Genomic DNA, 16,923 nt, shown 5'->3' with positions numbered 1-16,923 from the left:
CGCCGTTCGGCGGACTGAAATGGCGGAAGTGGGCGGCGCTCGTGCTGGTGACTACCTGAAGCCTCGATCGGCAACAGCGGAGGGAAACCACGTGCAGGACCACACCAGGCCAAAACGCAATGAGTATGAGGAGGAGAAGTTTGCTGTGAGCAAGATGTGACAATCGTGCTACCATGGTTGCGACGTATGCACGCGATCGAGGTGGGATGCGATGGCATCGAGGAGGTTGACGACAGCCGAGGGCAGTGGACGGTCGCGGTCCTGGGCGATGACGTCGCGGGCTGAGACGGCAACCGAGTCGCGCTGCGATGGCGGGCGCTGGGCAAGAGTGGCAACAATAGGCTGAAGGCCGATGGCGAGGAGGGCGCGGGAGGCGGAGCGGATGACGGCCGGGGCGGGGTCGTTGAGAGCGAGGAGGAGAGTGCGAGTGGACTGGGCGCCGAGGATGCCGAGCCCGTAGGCAGCTGCCGAGCGGACACGAGGATGCGGGTCCTTGAGCACGCCCTCGATGAGCAAGAGCTCGCCCTGCGGACCGTAGTCCGCGAGGGCGTGAGCGGCCTTGCGGCGGACATCAGCAGCGTCATCGTTGAGGAAAGTGAAGAGGAACGGGACGAGCGACTTGGCGGTGAGGTAGGGAATCATGTCGTCCGAGGCGGCGCCAAGGAGGGCGAGCGACTCGAGGACGACGCAACGGACAAGTGGCATAGGATCTTTGCCGGCCACAAACATGTCGCGGACAGCATAGTCGACCGACTCGGAAGTGAGTGGCATGTTGCGGAGGCCGTAAGCCGCGGCGATGCGGACCTGAGTGTTGGGCATGTTCTGGTACAAAACAGCTCGCGAAGGTGGGCGACTCCAATGTCGCCGATGCGGGCCATGGCGGCGGCGGCGAGGTTGCGGGTGACGGTACCTGCAACAAGGACGTCGCGGAGGATCGGGAGCGCCGGCTCGGCAGCAGTGCCGAGCTTGCCAAGCGCCTTGGCAGCCGAGTAACGCACCTTCCAGAACTCGTCGCGGAGCAGGTGGGTGAGGAAAGGAATGAGGTGCGCAGCGGCAGTGTAGCCGGGAGCGAGACTGCCGACGGTGTTTGCGGCGGCTTCGCGGACGGCCTTGGCCTCGTCGTTGAGCAGAGCCTGCAGGTTGGCGAGTAGCGGCGAGGCAACGGGCATGCCGACGGTGGCGAGGGCGGCGAGGGCGGCGATGCGAACGCCGGCGTCAACATCGCAGAGGCCGTGCCCGATGGCGACGAGAGCGGCTTCGGTGTGCTCCTCGCGCACAAACGGCTCGACAGTGCCTGAAACCGACGGAGACGCTGCTGCTGCTGCGGCGTCAGCGGCGGCGGCAGCGTGGGCGTCGATGGTGAGTTGGGCGGCGGCGCGAGCCGAGTCGGCCGACGGCTTGGGATCATCAAACACGCCGCGGACAAGGGCGCGGCGAATGGAAGAGACCAATTCGCGGGCGTCAACGACGAGGCGCTCCTCGGCGTCGGTAGGGAGCTCGTTGCCGTCGGCGCGGACGGTTGTGGTAGCCGAGGCGTCTGGCGGGAGAAGGTAGACGTAGTGTGGATCGTGCGGGGCGTGTGTGGCGGCAGAGGCCAGGTCGGCCTCAACGCATACGTGGAGCGAGGTGGCACGGGCGACGAGGCGGGCATCGCTGGCCATGTGGAAGCGCGGGAGGCCGAGGCCGCGGACGGCGGCAGCGCGAACAGCGGCGTTGCGGGCGGTGGCCAGGAGCTCGATGAGCACGGCTTCGCCGTCGTCGCCGGCGGTCCGCAGGGCCTGGACCACGAGATAGCGGTCGACCGAGCCAGAGAGGAGGGCGTTGCGGAGGACCGGGATGGCCGGCGCGGCGGCGTCGAGCATCTTGGAGAGGGCTAGGACGGCGACGGCGCGCGATGAGGTCGGGCCGGTTGCGACCATGCGGATGAGCTCCGGGACGACGACATGGGTGCGGATGGGGCCGTGTGCGGCGAGCGCGTTGAGGAGGAGGCGAGCGTTGCCGGTAAAGCCCTCGTCCTGGGCGAGCTCCATGAGCGCAGTGATGCCTGCAGAGCCTGCAGCCAGGAGCGCATTGACGACCATCTCATGGGTGGCGAGGTTGAGCAGCGGGTTGCGGAGCATGACTTGGAGAACCGGCAGGGCGGGGTCAATGTACGGTGCCCCTAAAACAAGCAGGATCTGGGCGGCCGAGTAGTTGAGCGACGAGCCGCCGTCGACCTCGAACCGCTCGAGGTTGTTGATGATGCACTGCACGATGCGCTCGAGCGCAAACGAGGCAAACTCGGCCGAGTTGGCGGCATGGACATGCTCGGTGAACGAGGGCTTGGTCCGAGTCACCACGTCCAGCACATGCTCCATGGCAAGGGCGCGGACTGGCCGGCGCTTGTGAGCGACGTACTCGAGATAGTAGAGTGCGAGCTGGGTTGGTGGCAGCTCGGTCTCTGGCGGCGGGATGGCGTCCTCTTCGATGGCGTCCTCATCAGAGCACTCGGATGAGAGCGCGCCTAGCGAGAGCGCCTGAGACGGGTTGTCGAGTTCAGGCCCATCAAGCTCGGACTCGTCGAGCGCGGCCGATGCCGCGCGCTCATGTAGCACAGAGGCCGAGGCCTTGATGGCTGACGGCGGAGCGGAGACGTCAAACGTGGTGACGCGCGAGGGCGAGGCGGCAAACGAGACGTTTCCGGGCCCGCACGGCGGCATGTTTTCAGACGACGGCGAGAGAGTGTGCGAGAGATTAGCGATGGTAGTGCGTGCAGCGGCATGCGGCGCTGAGTCTGCGGGCTCAAACGCCGGGTCAAAGACGTCGCGGATAAAGCCGATCGAGGCAGGCGCGGCGGTGGGGACCGAGCGGGCGAACGAGGACGAGGCTGGATGGGCAGGAAAGACAAACGAGGCTTCGCCCGCGTCATGGGCGGCACCGGAGACGTTGTGAGGGTCACCGGCAGCGTTGTAGTCGCGGTCCTCGGAGCGAATGCAGGCGCCCAGCGAGGTCTCCTGAAGGGTGGCGAGCGGCGAGGCGCGGTGTGAGGGCGCATTAGGATCGATGAGGTATGCGGCACGAGCCGAAAGGTAGTGGTCGGGCTGGGGAAAGTCCGAGGCCGGCTCGAGGACGTCGAGCTCAGACCACTGCGAGTGAGTCATGGCTAGGTCGTTGGCGGCGGTGGTACGTGCAGCCGAGCGCGGTACGAGGGCGTTGGGTCCGCTGGCGCCTGCCCGGGCGCGCTCAGCGCGACGCTTGGCAAGCAGTGCCTCGACGCGGGCCTCGGCCGACTTGAGGCGAGCGACCGACTCGTTGAGCGCGACCTGGGCCATCGACTCGTTGCCGTCGGCAAAGCTGGATTCGTCTAGCAGCGTCGCGTCGGGGTCCTGCTGTGGCTGGGTAGAACGCGCGCTGGTCAGCGCCGCATCGAGCGTGGCTTGGATGCGGGACTCGGTGGTATCGAGCGGGCGCTGCGGAGGACTGGCGGTGGCATCACGTTCGATCTCGCTGGTGTCGGCGACGGTGACGATCGGAGCCGGGCGGATGTCGAGCGCTCGTGCGTCGTCGCCATCGTCGGCGACGTCGGCATCATCATTAGGACTTGTCTGCCGCTGCAACGACGGGGCAAGCGCTGGGGGGACGACGGCACTGGCGTCGGCGAGCGGACCTAGGTTGAACGACTCGCCGGGCTGGTAGATGTGGTCGGAGCTCATGACGCGACCAGACGGCGGCGAGCGCTGAAGGAGCGAGTTTGAGCGGTCAAGCAGAGCGCGGATGGTGTCGTTAGTAGAGGCAAGGCGCGAGGAGATTGGCGAGAGGCCAGCGTCTGGGTGATGGCTGGTGCGCAAGGCGACCGAGACGGTGGGTGCGTGCAGATCGGCTGAGGTGTCAAAGACCGGCTGGTATGCCCCGGTGTACTCTACCCCGTCAAAGTAGACACGATTGGTGTTGTCTTCGGCGAGGACGCGGCGTGACCACTTGGACACCGATGGTGGTGCGTTGGCCTCTGCGTCACGACAAGGATGCTGTGAGCCGAAGACCGGGCTGGCGGACTCTCCGTCTTCCGCTGTCGCCGCCGCTGCGAGCGGGGCGAGGACCGGTGTATGATGGCTCCGATGGGCATAGGTTGACGAGCCGAGGAGCGGGAGCACATTGGCTGCCATGGCTCTCTATATCTCCGGTCGGGGGTGGTGGTGGTGGTGGTTGGAGTAGTAGTAGTAGTGGTGGTGGTGGCAGCAGCGGGGAGAGGTGGGTGTGCCGGCAGAGGTGGTGGCGGTTGGCGGTTGGCGGGGGTCGTGCAGTGGCGCCAACCGGCTGTCGGCGCCAAGACAGCGAGCGGGTGATATGGCCGATGAGCGGCTGATGAGCGGGAGCGAGGGGAGAGGGGGAAATGAAGGCCGGCGATGCAGGGGTTGGGGAAGAGAATGCAGATGTGGACTGATTGCGGGACGGGATCGATGAAAGTTCTCCTCTATTGAGATGAAGGGTGTGATGGCAGTTTGTGGGCGGGTGGCGTGTGTTGTGAGTACGAGCTCGAGGGGGAGGGTGGGGAGCGGCAGGCAGCGACAGAGACACAGACACACTTGACGTACGTGTTGAGAGAAAGTAAGAAGAATGTCGTCGGGACCGATCCGCTGCCAGAACTGTGGGACTGAGGAGACGGAGCTCCAGCAGTGCGCTGGTTGCAAGGGAGTGCTCTACTGTGGCGCCGAGTGCCAGGGCAAGGACTGGAAAGAGAACAACCACAAGAAGTTGTGCAAGGCGTTGAAGAAGGCGGCCAAGAACGGGTTCTTCAAGGAGATCACCACGGAAGCACCCGAAGACGCTCCGCTAGCCACCCAGGGCAAAGAGGTCGTCGTCCACTACACCGGCACCCTGACCAATGGCGATAAGTTCGACTCGTCCCGCGACAAGGGCCGGCCCTTCCGCTTCCCGCTCGGCGCAGGCCGCGTCATCTCGGCCTGGGACGAAGGCGTCGCCACCATGCGCATCGGCGAGCGCGCTCTCCTCTACGCCTCGCCCGACTACGCCTACGGCCCCGGCGGCCATCCCCCGGTCATCCCGCCCAACTCGTTCCTCATCTTCGACGTCGAGGTCCTCGAGCAGGAGGCCTAGTACCCTTGTCATGGACCCTTCATCTGTGTAAATGACAATCGACCCGCATTCACCTACACATCGGTTCCAAGCACTCTCCCAACAAGCGTTGCTGCCGCCGGGATGATGCGGATGCAGGGCTGTGGCAGAGCGCAGATAGCCAAGCCCATGTGACGGACACACACGCAGACAAAGTGGTCGACCAACCAGCATCCAATATTTCAACTTGCCCTTGCACCTCCTCTCTCGACAACGCTGAAGCCTGGGGCCCCTGCTCCAGGCCAAGCCCTCCTCCTTCCCTACCCCTGCTCCTACCCAGCCCCCGCCCATTGCCGCTTGCATCCATTGTTGCTCGCGCCTCGCAAGAGGGGACTGGCAGAAGAACCCACGCTACTTCCTGCTCCATCGTTAATGTTGGACGCTTTATACGGGTGTGGTACATCATCTCCTTTGCTCACTCTGCCTACAACTTTCCCCTTCCCTTCCCTTCCTTCCCTTCTCCTCTCACTAACTCCTCCTCACCCATCCACGCCACAGAGCCCCATCCACGCCGAAGAGTTCTTTCCCGCAGAGCTTCTAACGCCCTCTTCCCGATCGATTTTCCCGTACCCGCTCAGTACTGCCCGTCGCAGACCTCGTCATGCCCCGCCCTGCCCGTCTTCTCCCTCCCTCTTGCTTCCCCTCCCTCCCTCTCCCCGCGTTGCAGTGCCGTTAATGAATACAATACATGTATGTGTGTGTGTGTGTGTGTGTGTGTGTGTGTGATCGTCGCATGATACTATGTGTATGTGTGTGCGCCCCAGCTCGACGAAGCCGGACCAAACTACATGGACCGGAGAGTCGTGAGTAAGGGCAAGAATGATGGCCAGGTTCAGGTGCAGAAGTCGAGGGGAAGCGAGCAACGCATGGCCTTTTGCCCCAAGTGGACTCACTGCTTCCAAGGCCTGGTACATAGGAAACAACTAGGACTCGTTCTCACGATGTATTCACTTGCTCACGGGGCCGGGCAACTTGCACCGCCACACTACTCGTCCTCGCCCGCGTCTCCTGTGGGCGTGGTGGCGTTGGCGCCCGACGCCGCGGCACCAGCCGGCAGCGTCATCTTCTTGCGCAGCAGGCCGCCGCCACCGATCTTGCCCTTAACGCCAGCCATCTGCATCGAGTAGTCAGCCGAGTCGAAAATGCGCTTGCCGCCGCGGGCGCGGCGGAACTTCTCGGTAGCCTTGGGCGGCATCTTGCCGTACTTCTGGTAGAATGCCTTCTCCTCGTCCGTCATCTTGGAAAGATCCGGCTCGTTGTCAGCCATGTTGGGCACTACGCACATCAGTTACCCCCACCGCATCGTCGTCGCCGTCGTCGTAGCCAGCCGCCAGTCACACATTACCGCCCCGCTCGCAAATGTGAGTTGCACCGCCATCGCCTACCTATCCCCCCTCCCCCCCTCCCCCCCACCACCCCTCCGTCCACACCCGTCGAGGTCATGTGCGCCCGCAAGAGGGGACTCGCCGGCTCGTTCGGGCGGAACAACCGAAAAATGACAACCTGGCCCACCAGCCGGAAGGCGAGCGAGGCCATGGCGGCAGGGGGTACAGCAGCACCGCATCCAGACCGGCAAGTGAACACAGAGCAAGCTGCATACAAGGACACCATCCTCAGCCTCTGTACCTCAGCCTCTGTCGTCTGCTACCGCCTCACGAGCCGCACCAACTAGGGTAGCCCACCGTCGAATTCGGAATAATTGACAGCAGCGCTCGCGATGAGCGGCTTACAGCAGACGAAGGTGAAAGCCTTCTTCCCCCTGTGCCCCCGCCCACGAGCACACACCTGTTGTGACCATGTCCCTGCACCCCCCCCCCCCCCCTCTAGCACCCAATTCCCATCCCCCCCTCTCACGCTCCCGTGCACCACCCGCTCTTTACCCCCTTCCTCCGTTGCACATACCGAGTCGAGAGTATGCTAGTGAGCGGTAGGACGAAACAAGGACTGCCACCGGTCGCCCAACTGCAGTCCGTCCCAACCCGATTTGTAGCAAGTCACCTTCTCATTCGTTCCATTGATTCGTTGGTTGACTTTACTTGGTCTCGTGGTTGTCCTTCATTCATTTCGTTTGTTTGCATGCTTCGTTCGCATGTTTGTACGAACGAACGAACGTATTTTTTGTGTTGCCTCCTTCAATTCTTTCACGTGGACACAATACAATAGTCACGATGGGCGCTGCACCTCATGCCAGCAATCGCAAGCCATGCCACATGCCAAGCCACGCATGCTGACAAACTGCGCCCACACCGCCCTGATTTCGCCCCCTCTCTGCCGGATCTAGAAACACTTTGCCGAGGCACCATCTGTTCCAAAGCCCGATGCTTCCGATGTAGGGGCGCTGCAGATGTGGCAACAGTGTTCCTGCATTCCTCCTTCCCTCACCTGGCACGATGCCAGCACCGACTCCTGCAGCCGCAGCCAGACTCAGTCTCCCACGCACACCACGACACTCACCTCTGCCCTCGTGCATGCGATGGCCTCCTCTGCTTTCCCGCCTGCCCGCACTCGGCTACTGCGGCTGCTGCACCAGCTGCAGCCCGCGGCCGCTGCGGCTGCGACCACCTCGGCTGCCGCAGGCGAGGACGAGCCTGACTCGTTGATGGCAGCTGTGATCGCGGTTGGCGCGCAAGGTGCAGGCGCAGGAGCCAGGCCGCACACACTGCCCGCTGTGGGGCGGGTGGTGCTGGCGGCGGTCGGCGGTGGCGCGGCGCTGAGCCTGGCAGTGGGCGAGGCTGACGGCGCGGTCCTTGTAGCCGCCGACGACGGCATCGGGTGGCATGCGGCGCGATCGATGGGCGACTTGGCCGACAATGCCTGGCGCGGAGTGCCCGAGCCAAGTGCGGCAGCGCTGGCGCTCGGCGGTGCGCTGGCGGATGCGGTGACGATTGTTGTCGGCCGTGCGGTGCTCCGAGCGGCGTCGGCGTCAGCATCGCTGACAAGAGTCCACGCTGGGCTCACGCTCCGGATTCTGGCCACATACGCACTGGGCACAGCGCTGCAGCGGCAGAGCCCACGCAAGCTTGGTGCGCAGCAAGCAGTGGCGCTGCGGCTGGTGACAGCACAGCGAATGGTGGGCCTAGCGGCCGAGGCGGCGTGGGAGGCGCCTGACGTGGCTGTCGGCCCGCTGCAGGCGCTAGGCACACTCGTTGCACATCTCGCGCTTGGCCTCACCGGCATGCCGCCGGGCGAGGCTGCGGCGCTGGCACACCTTGTCCGCGCCTCTGCGGCTGCGCCGAGCCAGTGGATGGCGCCTGGCTCGGTTGTAGCGAGCCTCTCGCTGGCGTGGCGCATGACGCAGCCGCTGACGGCGCGTCTCGCATCGGCCCACCACATCTGCGACGTCAGCTGGCAGTGGAGCACGCTCCGGCTGCGTCTCGAGCGAGTCCTACACACACTGGTCAAGCGATGGCGGGCGCGAGTGGCGCGCTCGCCCGAGTCCGACGTCGCCTTTCACCACTACTGGGCCCGGCTCCGCGACCATGCCCACGTCGTGGCTGCCGCCCTTGTCGATGTCGCTACCTACGACGCGCTGCTCTGGCTACTGACCGAGACCGAGTCTTTGCCCGACGCCTCGCAATCGCTCCTCCCTCACATCGAGCTTGCGCTCCACGCCTGGTTCGCCTCGACCATGGTCCAGAACTCGGGCTGGTACCTCGAGCACGGTCTGGCGTCGACGAGCAAGATCCAATCGGCCAGGCTTCTCCTCACCTCGACCTCGTACCGCGCCATCCGCGTCATCAACGAGCTGCTGGCCCACCCCGGCCTGGCACCGCCGGTCCGCAGCCCGCGTCGGTGAGTTAAAGCTCCGCCCCCCACTCGACCCAAGCACGCCACCATGAACTGGCTCGCTCCATACCAGACCGAGGAGGTCAACGACGGGTATGGCGCGAGCGGGGGTGCTAGCCCCGACGCGGGCCCGGGTCCAGGCCCCGGTGCGAACGCTCGGGCTGCGGACGCTCGGGCTGCGGACGCTCGGGCTACGGGCATCGCCGTCGCAGCTCGGAGTTCGTCGGCGTCGTCGGCCGAGACGGACACCAGCATGACAGCGCTGGCTGAGACGGTGATGTCGCTGCGAGAGGCTGCGCTGGCCAAGAAGAAGGCGACTCGGGCAAGGACTGGCGCTGCGCCCACCTCTGAGCCGTTCTCCACCGCCATGTGCGAGTGGCTCCAGATGCAGGGCCACCAGACTGCGCCGCCGCCCTGGGACTACTACCCCATCTGGGACTACCAGACGTCAGAGCTTCCAACTGCAGCCCCGTCCGTCGCTAGCTCTAGCTCTAGCTCTAGCTCTAGCTCCGGCTCTGCATTGTGCTCGACGCCCGCCTCCTCGCCATGCCCATGACTGGCTGAGGCTTTGACGACACTATCCATCCCCCCCCCCCCTCCCCTCCCCTCCCTCAGCAAAGTAGGCTACGATTGCGATCGATCAATACCGACGCAACTAAACCTTGTCCCCCCCCCCCTCCCCTGCCCGCCCCGCCGATGCTCCGCCCCACCCCCGTCACGCACCCGTCACTGTGGCCAGCCAGCCGCCCCACCCCCCACCCCACTCACACAACAACTATACACCATGGCCGACACCCACCCCAAGCCGACACTCGAGGGTACGTGACCGCGGGAGTTAGGGTTAGGGCAAGAGCAAGACGCTGCGTATAGTCAGACTGGCCAGCCGCATGGAGGCTGCGGCAAACACGCTGCACGCACATCTCACCGAGTCACCGCCATGCTCCACTCACCAAGCTCTTTCATACTCCCACATGCGTTGCCTGCTGCCTCCCAGGAGAGCCCGACAGCAAGCGGGCCAAGATCGGCGGCGAGGACCAGACATATACGCTGGTCCTGCTGCGTCACGGCGAGTCCGAGTGGAACTTGGCGAACCGGTTCACCGGCTGGGTCGACGTCCCGCTCTCCGAGACTGGCGAGGCCGAGGCCCGTGCTGCGGGAGCCATGCTTGTCGATTCGGGCCTGACCTTTGACGTGGCATACACTTCAGTGCTTCGACGGGCTATCACCACGCTGTGGCGTTCGCTGGAGGCGCTGGACCTGTGCTGGATTCCGGTTCACCACTCGTGGCGGCTCAACGAGCGGCACTATGGCGCCCTACAGGGGCTCAACAAGATCGAGACGGCCGAGAAGCACGGCGCCGACCAAGTTCACATCTGGCGCCGGTCGTACGACGTTCCACCGCCGCCGCTTGCCGACGACTCGCCGATGCTTCCCGCCAACGACCGCCGGTACGCCGACGTCGACCCGGCTGACCTGCCGCGCTCCGAGTGCCTCAAGGACACAGCCGAGCGGTTCCTCCCGTACTGGGAGAGCGACATTGTTCCGGCCATCAAGTCGGGCAAGCGCGTCCTCGTCGCCGCGCATGGAAACTCGCTCCGCGCCCTGGTCAAGCACCTCGACGACATCGCCGAGGATGTCATCCCGGGCGTCAACATCCCCACCGGTGTCCCGCTCGTCTACAAGCTCGACGCCAACATGCGCCCCATTGCGCAGGAAGGCTCCGTCGGCCCGCTCAGCGGCGTCTACCTCGGCGACGCTGCCGCGGTCGCTGCCAAGGTGGAGGCGACCAAGAACCAGTCCAAGGCCAAGTGAGAACCAAGCGCTTGCTAAACCCTTTTACACGCCGTTGACACGACATTTGCACCCCTGAGCTCCACTCGCTAGCTCACAACAACCATTGACACATCGTTGAACTGCAACGTGACCGAGAGCGTCGATGCAAGCTGGATGACGTGCTCGAGGACAGACTCGGCCCGCACAATGGCGTCCGGCAGGCTTGGCCTCATCTGCGGCACAATACTCGCCAGGTCCTTGGAGATCTCGCCGTGCATGGCACAGACAGCAAGGTAAAAGGCAAGTCGCGCAACATGGCGGGACAGGAACGAGTCGCCGCTGAAGAAGATGAGCGCCGCCGCATCGAGATCGTCGGCCTGGTCCCCGCGGCTGAGTGCCTCTTCCATCACAGCCAGCACAGTGTCCTGGGCGGCGGCCACAACCGTGGCCGCCATGTCGTACGTCTCCTTGGCAACGCTTGCCACGCCGGTCAACGCCATAAACGCCGTCAGTGGATCCGTGAGGAAGAGCGAGAGCGGCGAGCCCAGGTGCTCTGGCCAGTTGGGTGGGAGCTGGGCCCCAGCCACAACGACGGCCACCGGCGAGCCAAACACGTTTGCCATGTCCACAAGGTCAAGGAAGCCGATGGCACCGGCAACATCAATCTCACAGAACAGCGGGCGTCGTGCAAGGACCGCCAAGTCGCCAGGCGTGAGCGCGTCCCGCCACTCGGCAGTCTGGGTGCCGGTCGAGTGTGGCGCAAGTGCGACGCCTGCGCTGGCCAGTAGCGAGGTACCTGTCTGACGAGCTGCATCCTCGGTCATGGCAACGGTGCCCTCATCGCCGGAAGATGCAGCCGCAGCCGCAGCGCTGGTGTCGCCTGCGCTCAGCTTGGGCGCCGCCCCTGTCGTCTCGCCCAAGATGTAGAGGAAGAGCACCCCGCTCGACGAGCTCTCCTTGAGCGCACACGTGGCAAACGTGAGGAGCTGCGCCACCGACGGCGAGTACAACACGTACTTGTGCGGGTTGGCCACCGGCGACGAAAGCGCGCCATCGACATCGAGTGGCGCGGCTTCGAGCGAGAGCATAATGCGGAACGACTCGAGTGTGAGCTCCGAGAACTTGATGCCAGAGGAAACGTGCGAGACAAGCAGCGCGTCTGAGATGAGCGAGCTTGGTGAGACCGAGTGCGCCACTGGAAGCCGCAGCGACGGCACCGGCGTCTCATCCGAATCTGTCAGCGAGAGGCTCTTGCGGGCAGCGATGAAGGCGTCGAGCTCGGCAAGGACCTCACCCCACTCGGCAGCGTCCGGCGGATCATAGTCAACCGCGTAGGCCTGGATGGCGGCCTCGAGCACGTCGCGGACCGCCTCGACCCCATACGCCGACCGCTTGCTGCTCCCGCTGCTCCCGCCCTTGGTCGGCGAGCCGAGGCTCCGCGGCGTGAGCGCGTCCAGCAAGAGGAGCACTACAGCGAATCGAGCACAGTACCGCAGCTTTTTGACGGCCAGCCCTGCCGGCGGCGACTCGCCAAACGAATCAAAGTAGCCGCGCTCAAGAATGGCAGAGTAGAAGACGGCAGCTTCGAGAAGGTACGACGCCTCGGACGTCCGCACGTAGTAGTGGTAGTAGAGCTGGCCGATCTTGGACGCCAGCTCACCGATTTGCCACCGCTGCAGCGCCACGCCATGCTCAACCGCCTCCAGCACGGCCCGATGGGTCTGCTGGTACTGCCACACCTGCGTCGCCCTCGTCGCCCACACCCAGCCCCCCCGCCGCCGTCGTTGCACCAGACAAGCAGTGAGACACCCCCGCCACCCGAAGACTACACACCCTTCCCTCAGCGGGAGCGTACCTTTGTGAACAGGGCAAAGGTCCGTTGAAAGTACGCCTGCCACGAGGCCTTGCCAAACTGCGGCAAGTCACGGAGGCCGGCAAACAGCTGGTGCGCCTTGTCGAGCAACTTCTTGAACGTTGTTGCCACTTCCTGGGGCTTCTGCTCGCTCTCGGACATGGCTGGTGGGCTGCACTGCAGCAAGCCAGAGTTCGGTGGCAGCTCGCCAGGCAGTCTTGCGGACACAGCTCGCCCTCGGCACTGGTTGCTGCAGGACGGCCCAAACTGGTCACCCGCAGTCTCCCTTTTGGCACACTAATTGGCGCGACTCTGGTCAGAGAGTTGGCCCGCACCCCAACCTCCGCACAGCCATCAGGCGCTGCCAGGCCCTCGCTGGGAGACTCGCCCCGCTTCGACGAGGCCCATTCATAGTGACTTGCACTGAGCAGTCTACGTAAACACGATCGCAGTCGCATGCCGTAAACATAGGTCAGTTTACAGACGCTTGGCACGTTTGGGAAGCATGGTGCGCGATTTTTCAATGCCATCCCGAAGGTCAACAACAGTTGAGTTCTTCTCTGCCAACAGCGGCTGTCTTCCCACGCGCCACACGCAACTCGGCACCTTACAAGCATGCATGCCAAGGCCCCCCGGACCGTATCCGGCCTTGTCCGCCTCGCACCGCGTGCAGTAACAGGAAAATGGTAAGCCAAGGTCGCTTGGTATGGCCCTGGAGGCATGGTCGGTGGCAGGAACGAGGTCAACGATGGGTTCCACCAGCCCAAAAAAAACCCGCTCGTCCGGTCTTGACCCAAGCCAGGCCATTGGCGCTGGCAAGAGGCAGACGTGCACTCACAGAGCGAACCATGTCACGGGGGTGGGTTGCGTGGGTGATGAGAGTGACAGGATACCGTTTGAAGCTCTTCTTGAAGGAAACATGTTCATGCTCCGCCCATGCGAGTCGAAGAACTCCAAGGGCTCACTCGACGACGAGTCTGTTGTCTTTGCGCCCGACGCCACACGATACATCGACATGCACCTTCATCGCGTGGTCAAGCTAGACATGGGCCCGTCATCATCACATATGATCCACATCAAGTGTTCTGGTCAGTGTGAAGCGGTGGTGATGGCGACCACCACCGCCGCCGAGGCCGACCAGTGGCTCGAGTGGCTCTCCAAAGCCCGCCGAGCGCCGCGTATCGTCTGTCGCGCAACCGACGCCATGGTCTCGTACGAAAACCACAACCACTCGAGCCTCTCCAGCCGCGGAGACGACACACTGTCCCGCGCAAGTTCATCGAGTACCATCGAGCCACGAGTCATCGGCACCAGCACCGAGTATTCGCGGAGCGGTATGCCGGACTTGCCACTGGACGTGCGCCCTGCTGTTTATGATCTCGCACTCGCACAACCAAATGGCTGGGTTATTGACAGCTCCCCGATTTGGGTTCCGCATCTTCCGGTCGTCGAGGAGATGCCCAAGATGCTTGCCGCGTGGTACCGACTGTACTTTCTCCACGCAGACCACGCCAACTTTGTGGCCGATCTCCGCGGCTGGCGCGGGAGCTCGTACGGCGTCGTTGCCGTCTCGGTCATGCGCTGCCTCGAGGCCGGCAAGGAGCTCGTCCGCGCCGTGGTCTGGTCGGGCCGTGGTGGCATCGTCCCGTTTGTTGCCTACCCAGGCTGCGAGTTCAAGAACTTTCGCAAAGACCTCATTCTCGCGCTTGCAGTCTACGATCCGATTCTGTGCAAGGCGCGCAACAAGTTTGTGTGTGTCACTGGGGCGATGGGCGTCGAGCGGCTGCTGAATCTCGAAGACCAGGCCTTTCCACGGACAGCAGAGATCGGAGTCATGATGGTCCGGCCAGGTCAGACCTCGGTCGACGACATACTGGCCAACGACGTGTCCGACCCAAACGGTGCTGACGACGCGTTCTGCAACTTTGTCGACACGCTCGGAACACACATCGACCTCACTGGGTGGGACGGTCACTCGGGTGGCCTGGACGTGCTCGGCCGGAGGACGGGCGCATTCTCCGTTTTACCCGGGTTGGCCACCGCGACATCATGTACAAGGTCGCGCCGTACATTCCACATGTCTCGCGAAACGGTGTACGCGAGGTGCTGCGCCGCGAGCAAGTGCTGGGTTGTCAGGCCGTCATTGTCATGGTCCCATCAGTCGACGACAACCCGCCGACGTTTGATCCCGCTGCAGTCTTTGCTGACTCGGACGTTTCAATCGCCGCCGCTGTCTCCAGGCATCCGGCCACCAACCTCTACCGCTACCAGATCATGTGGCGAGAGAACGTCACGTGGTTTGGTGTTCCAAGCGGGACGCAACTGCTTCCGCTCGGCAAAGAGACTGCACTCGCAGTCGTCACGGCCGTCCTCAACGGGCTCACTTCGCTGCGCAGCTCGGGCGCACCGAGTCTGACGCTTTCTGTCGAACATCGTGAGGCGACGCTTGCACGGTTACACGCCGCGGTGGAGAGCGAGCTGCCCGGCTTCGACATCGGGCCCAAGATAGGCGCTGTCGCTTCAAGCCGTAACCTCCACGCACCGCCGCTTCTCGGTGGCCGCAATGGTCCGGAGCGTCGCGCGGTGCCGTCTCTGGAGATCGGCACGACAAGTAGCACGGTCGCCAAAGCCACGATGGTCAGGGGCGCCTGTGGCTCGTTTGTGACCTGGGCACCGTGGCGCCATCGCCAGTTTGTGCTCGGTGGCGCCACCGGCCTCCGCATCGGCAGCGAGCGGAAGCCACGCGAGGTGCTCAAGCGGCCTGTGGCGCAGGTTGTAGTCATGGCCAAACCAGCTCTCGCCGTCGTTCGATACGAGCGCAACAGGTATGCTATCGACTACGTCCATCTTAACTCGATCGGCGAGTGGATGCGCCGGACGTTGGGGAAGGCGACCAAGCGTGCACACGACATGATCACCTCGTCGCTCCCCGGTCGTGCGCCGCAGCTCGCCATTGCCGTCAAGTCGCGCATTGAGGTCTTTGTGTGGGAGGCACCAGAGCTCGTCCACTGGACCACCCTCAAGCTCGACGGCCCATCCATGGCCATGACCTACTTTCCAGCCACAGGACGACTTGGCCTCGTTTTGCCGACTGGCTACGTGGCTGTCGACACGACCGACGGTCGTCTCACCGTCTTCGCCGTCGCAGACGTCGTCGGTATGCCATCTGACAACGCGCAAGTCATGGAGATCCCAGGCTCGTACCCAGGCTCGCACACTGTCGTCGCCAATGGCATGCGCGCCGTCACCGTGCCGTCAGACGCTGTGGTGAGCAACAGCGTCGACGCCCAGCGGAAGGCGTGGACGTGGACCTGCATCCCGAACACGTTTACCACGCTCGGCGGATACATCATGGCGGTGGCATCAACCAATATCGAGATCCGCAACGGCCGCAACGGTGCCATTGTCCAGCGACTCGTGCTTGCGCCCCCGCTCCGCCTCCTCTCGAGCGATTGCCTCGTCGCATATGTGGCCGCAGAGACCGGCCACAGGCGGTCGGTCTACAAGATTGCGTTTGCGGTTGACACCAAGCTCGCCACAGTCACTTCCTCCGGCCTCTCCGACTCGCAAAGCTCATACACCCGCTCTTATGAGCTTGTCAAGGCACTCTCGCTGATGTCGACCTCGTCACTAGCTGCGTTTAGCTACACTATGCTTGCAGATGGTGGCGACGACGAGTCCATGTCTACCTCGTGGTCGTCGACCGTGCCCGACTCGGCCCAAAGCGACGACGAGGTCTTTGGCCGCTCGTCGGCCGGGAGCTCATCTTCGGTATTTGGTGGCCCGGCCATCTCCGACTCATCGGACGCCTTTGGGGATGCCGATGACGCAGGCGTCGATTCGATCAACCAACCTTCACACAACGTGTCCGAGTCCGATTCGGACGACGAACCGGATCGCAGCATCGACATTCGCATGGGCTCCTCGCAGCGGTGCTTTGATGTCTCGATTTGCCTCCCCAGCGACTTGACCTGGAGCTCGCTGCCCGAGGTACTCGACACGCCACCGCCCACCTCGGCATCGTGCTTATCGGTCTCTGTCGGCACCCTCTCGCCCAACTCCAAGCTACACTCGGTGTGGAATGCGGAGGAGAGCACCAGGCTCGCGGCCAGGCCGTCATGTCTCACTCGCTCTCGGCCCTTCACGCATCGATGGTGGCCTTGGACTCGGACACAGGCTCGGACTCGGACACAGGCTCGGACTCGGACTCGGACTCGGACTCGGACTCGGACTCGGACTCGGACGCCGAATCGTACACGGCTTGGTCGGACCTGATCGATTCGGACGACTCGGACGCACTGGCTGCCTCGCTCCGCAATCTTGCCTCTTCGGCCTCGCGCGTTGCTGCTACCGATGAGTACTGGGAGTGTGACGGCCCTCTCATTATCACGCCCAACTAA

General features: G+C 63.9%; 8 protein-coding genes across 8 annotated transcripts; 5 read left to right on the top strand and 3 right to left on the bottom strand.

The window, feature by feature from the left end:
* Positions 1-168: 168 nt before the first annotated feature.
* AMSG_02785 (uncharacterized protein) lies at positions 169-4,142 on the bottom strand (the record flags this gene model as incomplete). The annotated part of the gene is made up of 2 exons (XM_013905172.1): positions 169-822; positions 855-4,142. The coding sequence occupies 2 exons, from the start codon at positions 4,140-4,142 to the stop codon at positions 169-171; spliced, it is 3,942 nt and encodes a 1,313-aa protein (XP_013760626.1).
* A 418-nt stretch (positions 4,143-4,560) lies between these two features.
* Positions 4,561-5,142, top strand: AMSG_02784 (FK506-binding protein). Its single transcript, XM_013905171.1, has one exon. It carries the CDS (start codon positions 4,594-4,596, stop codon positions 5,092-5,094), a length of 501 nt encoding a protein of 166 aa, XP_013760625.1. The 5' UTR covers positions 4,561-4,593; the 3' UTR covers positions 5,095-5,142.
* Positions 5,143-6,042: 900 nt separating this feature from the next.
* On the bottom strand, positions 6,043-7,030 carry AMSG_02783 (uncharacterized protein). The gene is made up of 2 exons (XM_013905170.1): positions 7,015-7,030; positions 6,043-6,387 (listed from the first exon to the last, which is right to left on the bottom strand). Exon 2 carries the CDS (start codon positions 6,377-6,379, stop codon positions 6,098-6,100), a length of 282 nt encoding a protein of 93 aa, XP_013760624.1. The 5' UTR covers positions 6,380-6,387; positions 7,015-7,030; the 3' UTR covers positions 6,043-6,097.
* Positions 7,031-7,585: 555 nt separating this feature from the next.
* AMSG_02782 (uncharacterized protein) lies at positions 7,586-8,908 on the top strand (the record flags this gene model as incomplete). The annotated part of the gene is made up of 1 exon (XM_013905169.1): positions 7,586-8,908. The coding sequence occupies one exon, from the start codon at positions 7,586-7,588 to the stop codon at positions 8,906-8,908; it is 1,323 nt and encodes a 440-aa protein (XP_013760623.1).
* A 243-nt stretch (positions 8,909-9,151) lies between these two features.
* On the top strand, positions 9,152-9,462 carry AMSG_02781 (uncharacterized protein; the record flags this gene model as incomplete). The annotated part of the gene is made up of 2 exons (XM_013905168.1): positions 9,152-9,373; positions 9,406-9,462. 2 exons carry the CDS (start codon positions 9,152-9,154, stop codon positions 9,460-9,462), a joined length of 279 nt encoding a protein of 92 aa, XP_013760622.1.
* Positions 9,463-9,670: 208 nt separating this feature from the next.
* Positions 9,671-10,806, top strand: AMSG_02780 (phosphoglycerate mutase). The gene is made up of 2 exons (XM_013905167.1): positions 9,671-9,716; positions 9,893-10,806. Exons 1-2 carry the CDS (start codon positions 9,683-9,685, stop codon positions 10,708-10,710), a joined length of 852 nt encoding a protein of 283 aa, XP_013760621.1. The 5' UTR covers positions 9,671-9,682; the 3' UTR covers positions 10,711-10,806.
* Positions 10,720-13,566, bottom strand: AMSG_02779 (SCAI-family protein). The gene has a single exon (XM_013905166.1). It carries the CDS (start codon positions 11,757-11,759, stop codon positions 10,779-10,781), a length of 981 nt encoding a protein of 326 aa, XP_013760620.1. The 5' UTR covers positions 11,760-13,566; the 3' UTR covers positions 10,720-10,778.
* On the top strand, positions 13,443-16,923 carry AMSG_02778 (uncharacterized protein; the record flags this gene model as incomplete). The annotated part of the gene is made up of 4 exons (XM_013905165.1): positions 13,443-13,735; positions 13,940-14,450; positions 14,528-16,597; positions 16,636-16,923. The coding sequence occupies 4 exons, from the start codon at positions 13,443-13,445 to the stop codon at positions 16,921-16,923; spliced, it is 3,162 nt and encodes a 1,053-aa protein (XP_013760619.1).

Source organism: Thecamonas trahens (assembly GCF_000142905.1).
Source record: "Thecamonas trahens ATCC 50062 unplaced genomic scaffold supercont1.10, whole genome shotgun sequence".
In the NCBI taxonomy this organism is placed as follows: Eukaryota; order Apusomonadida; family Apusomonadidae; genus Thecamonas; species Thecamonas trahens.
This window is presented reverse-complemented; position numbering and strand designations above follow the sequence as displayed.

Excerpts from the sequence above, each read along its gene's own strand:
- AMSG_02784 (XM_013905171.1), top strand. The coding sequence starts at position 4,594 with ATGTCGTCGGGACCGATCCGCTGCCAGAACTGTGGGACTGAGGAGACG.
- AMSG_02783 (XM_013905170.1), bottom strand. The coding sequence starts at position 6,379 with ATGGCTGACAACGAGCCGGATCTTTCCAAGATGACGGACGAGGAGAAG.
- AMSG_02780 (XM_013905167.1), top strand. The coding sequence starts at position 9,683 with ATGGCCGACACCCACCCCAAGCCGACACTCGAGG. Across the intron at positions 9,717-9,892 it reads CCCCAAGCCGACACTCGAGG|GAGAGCCCGACAGCAAGCGG; the intron begins GTACGTGACCGC and ends GCTGCCTCCCAG.
- AMSG_02779 (XM_013905166.1), bottom strand. The coding sequence starts at position 11,759 with ATGCTCTCGCTCGAAGCCGCGCCACTCGATGTCGATGGCGCGCTTTCG.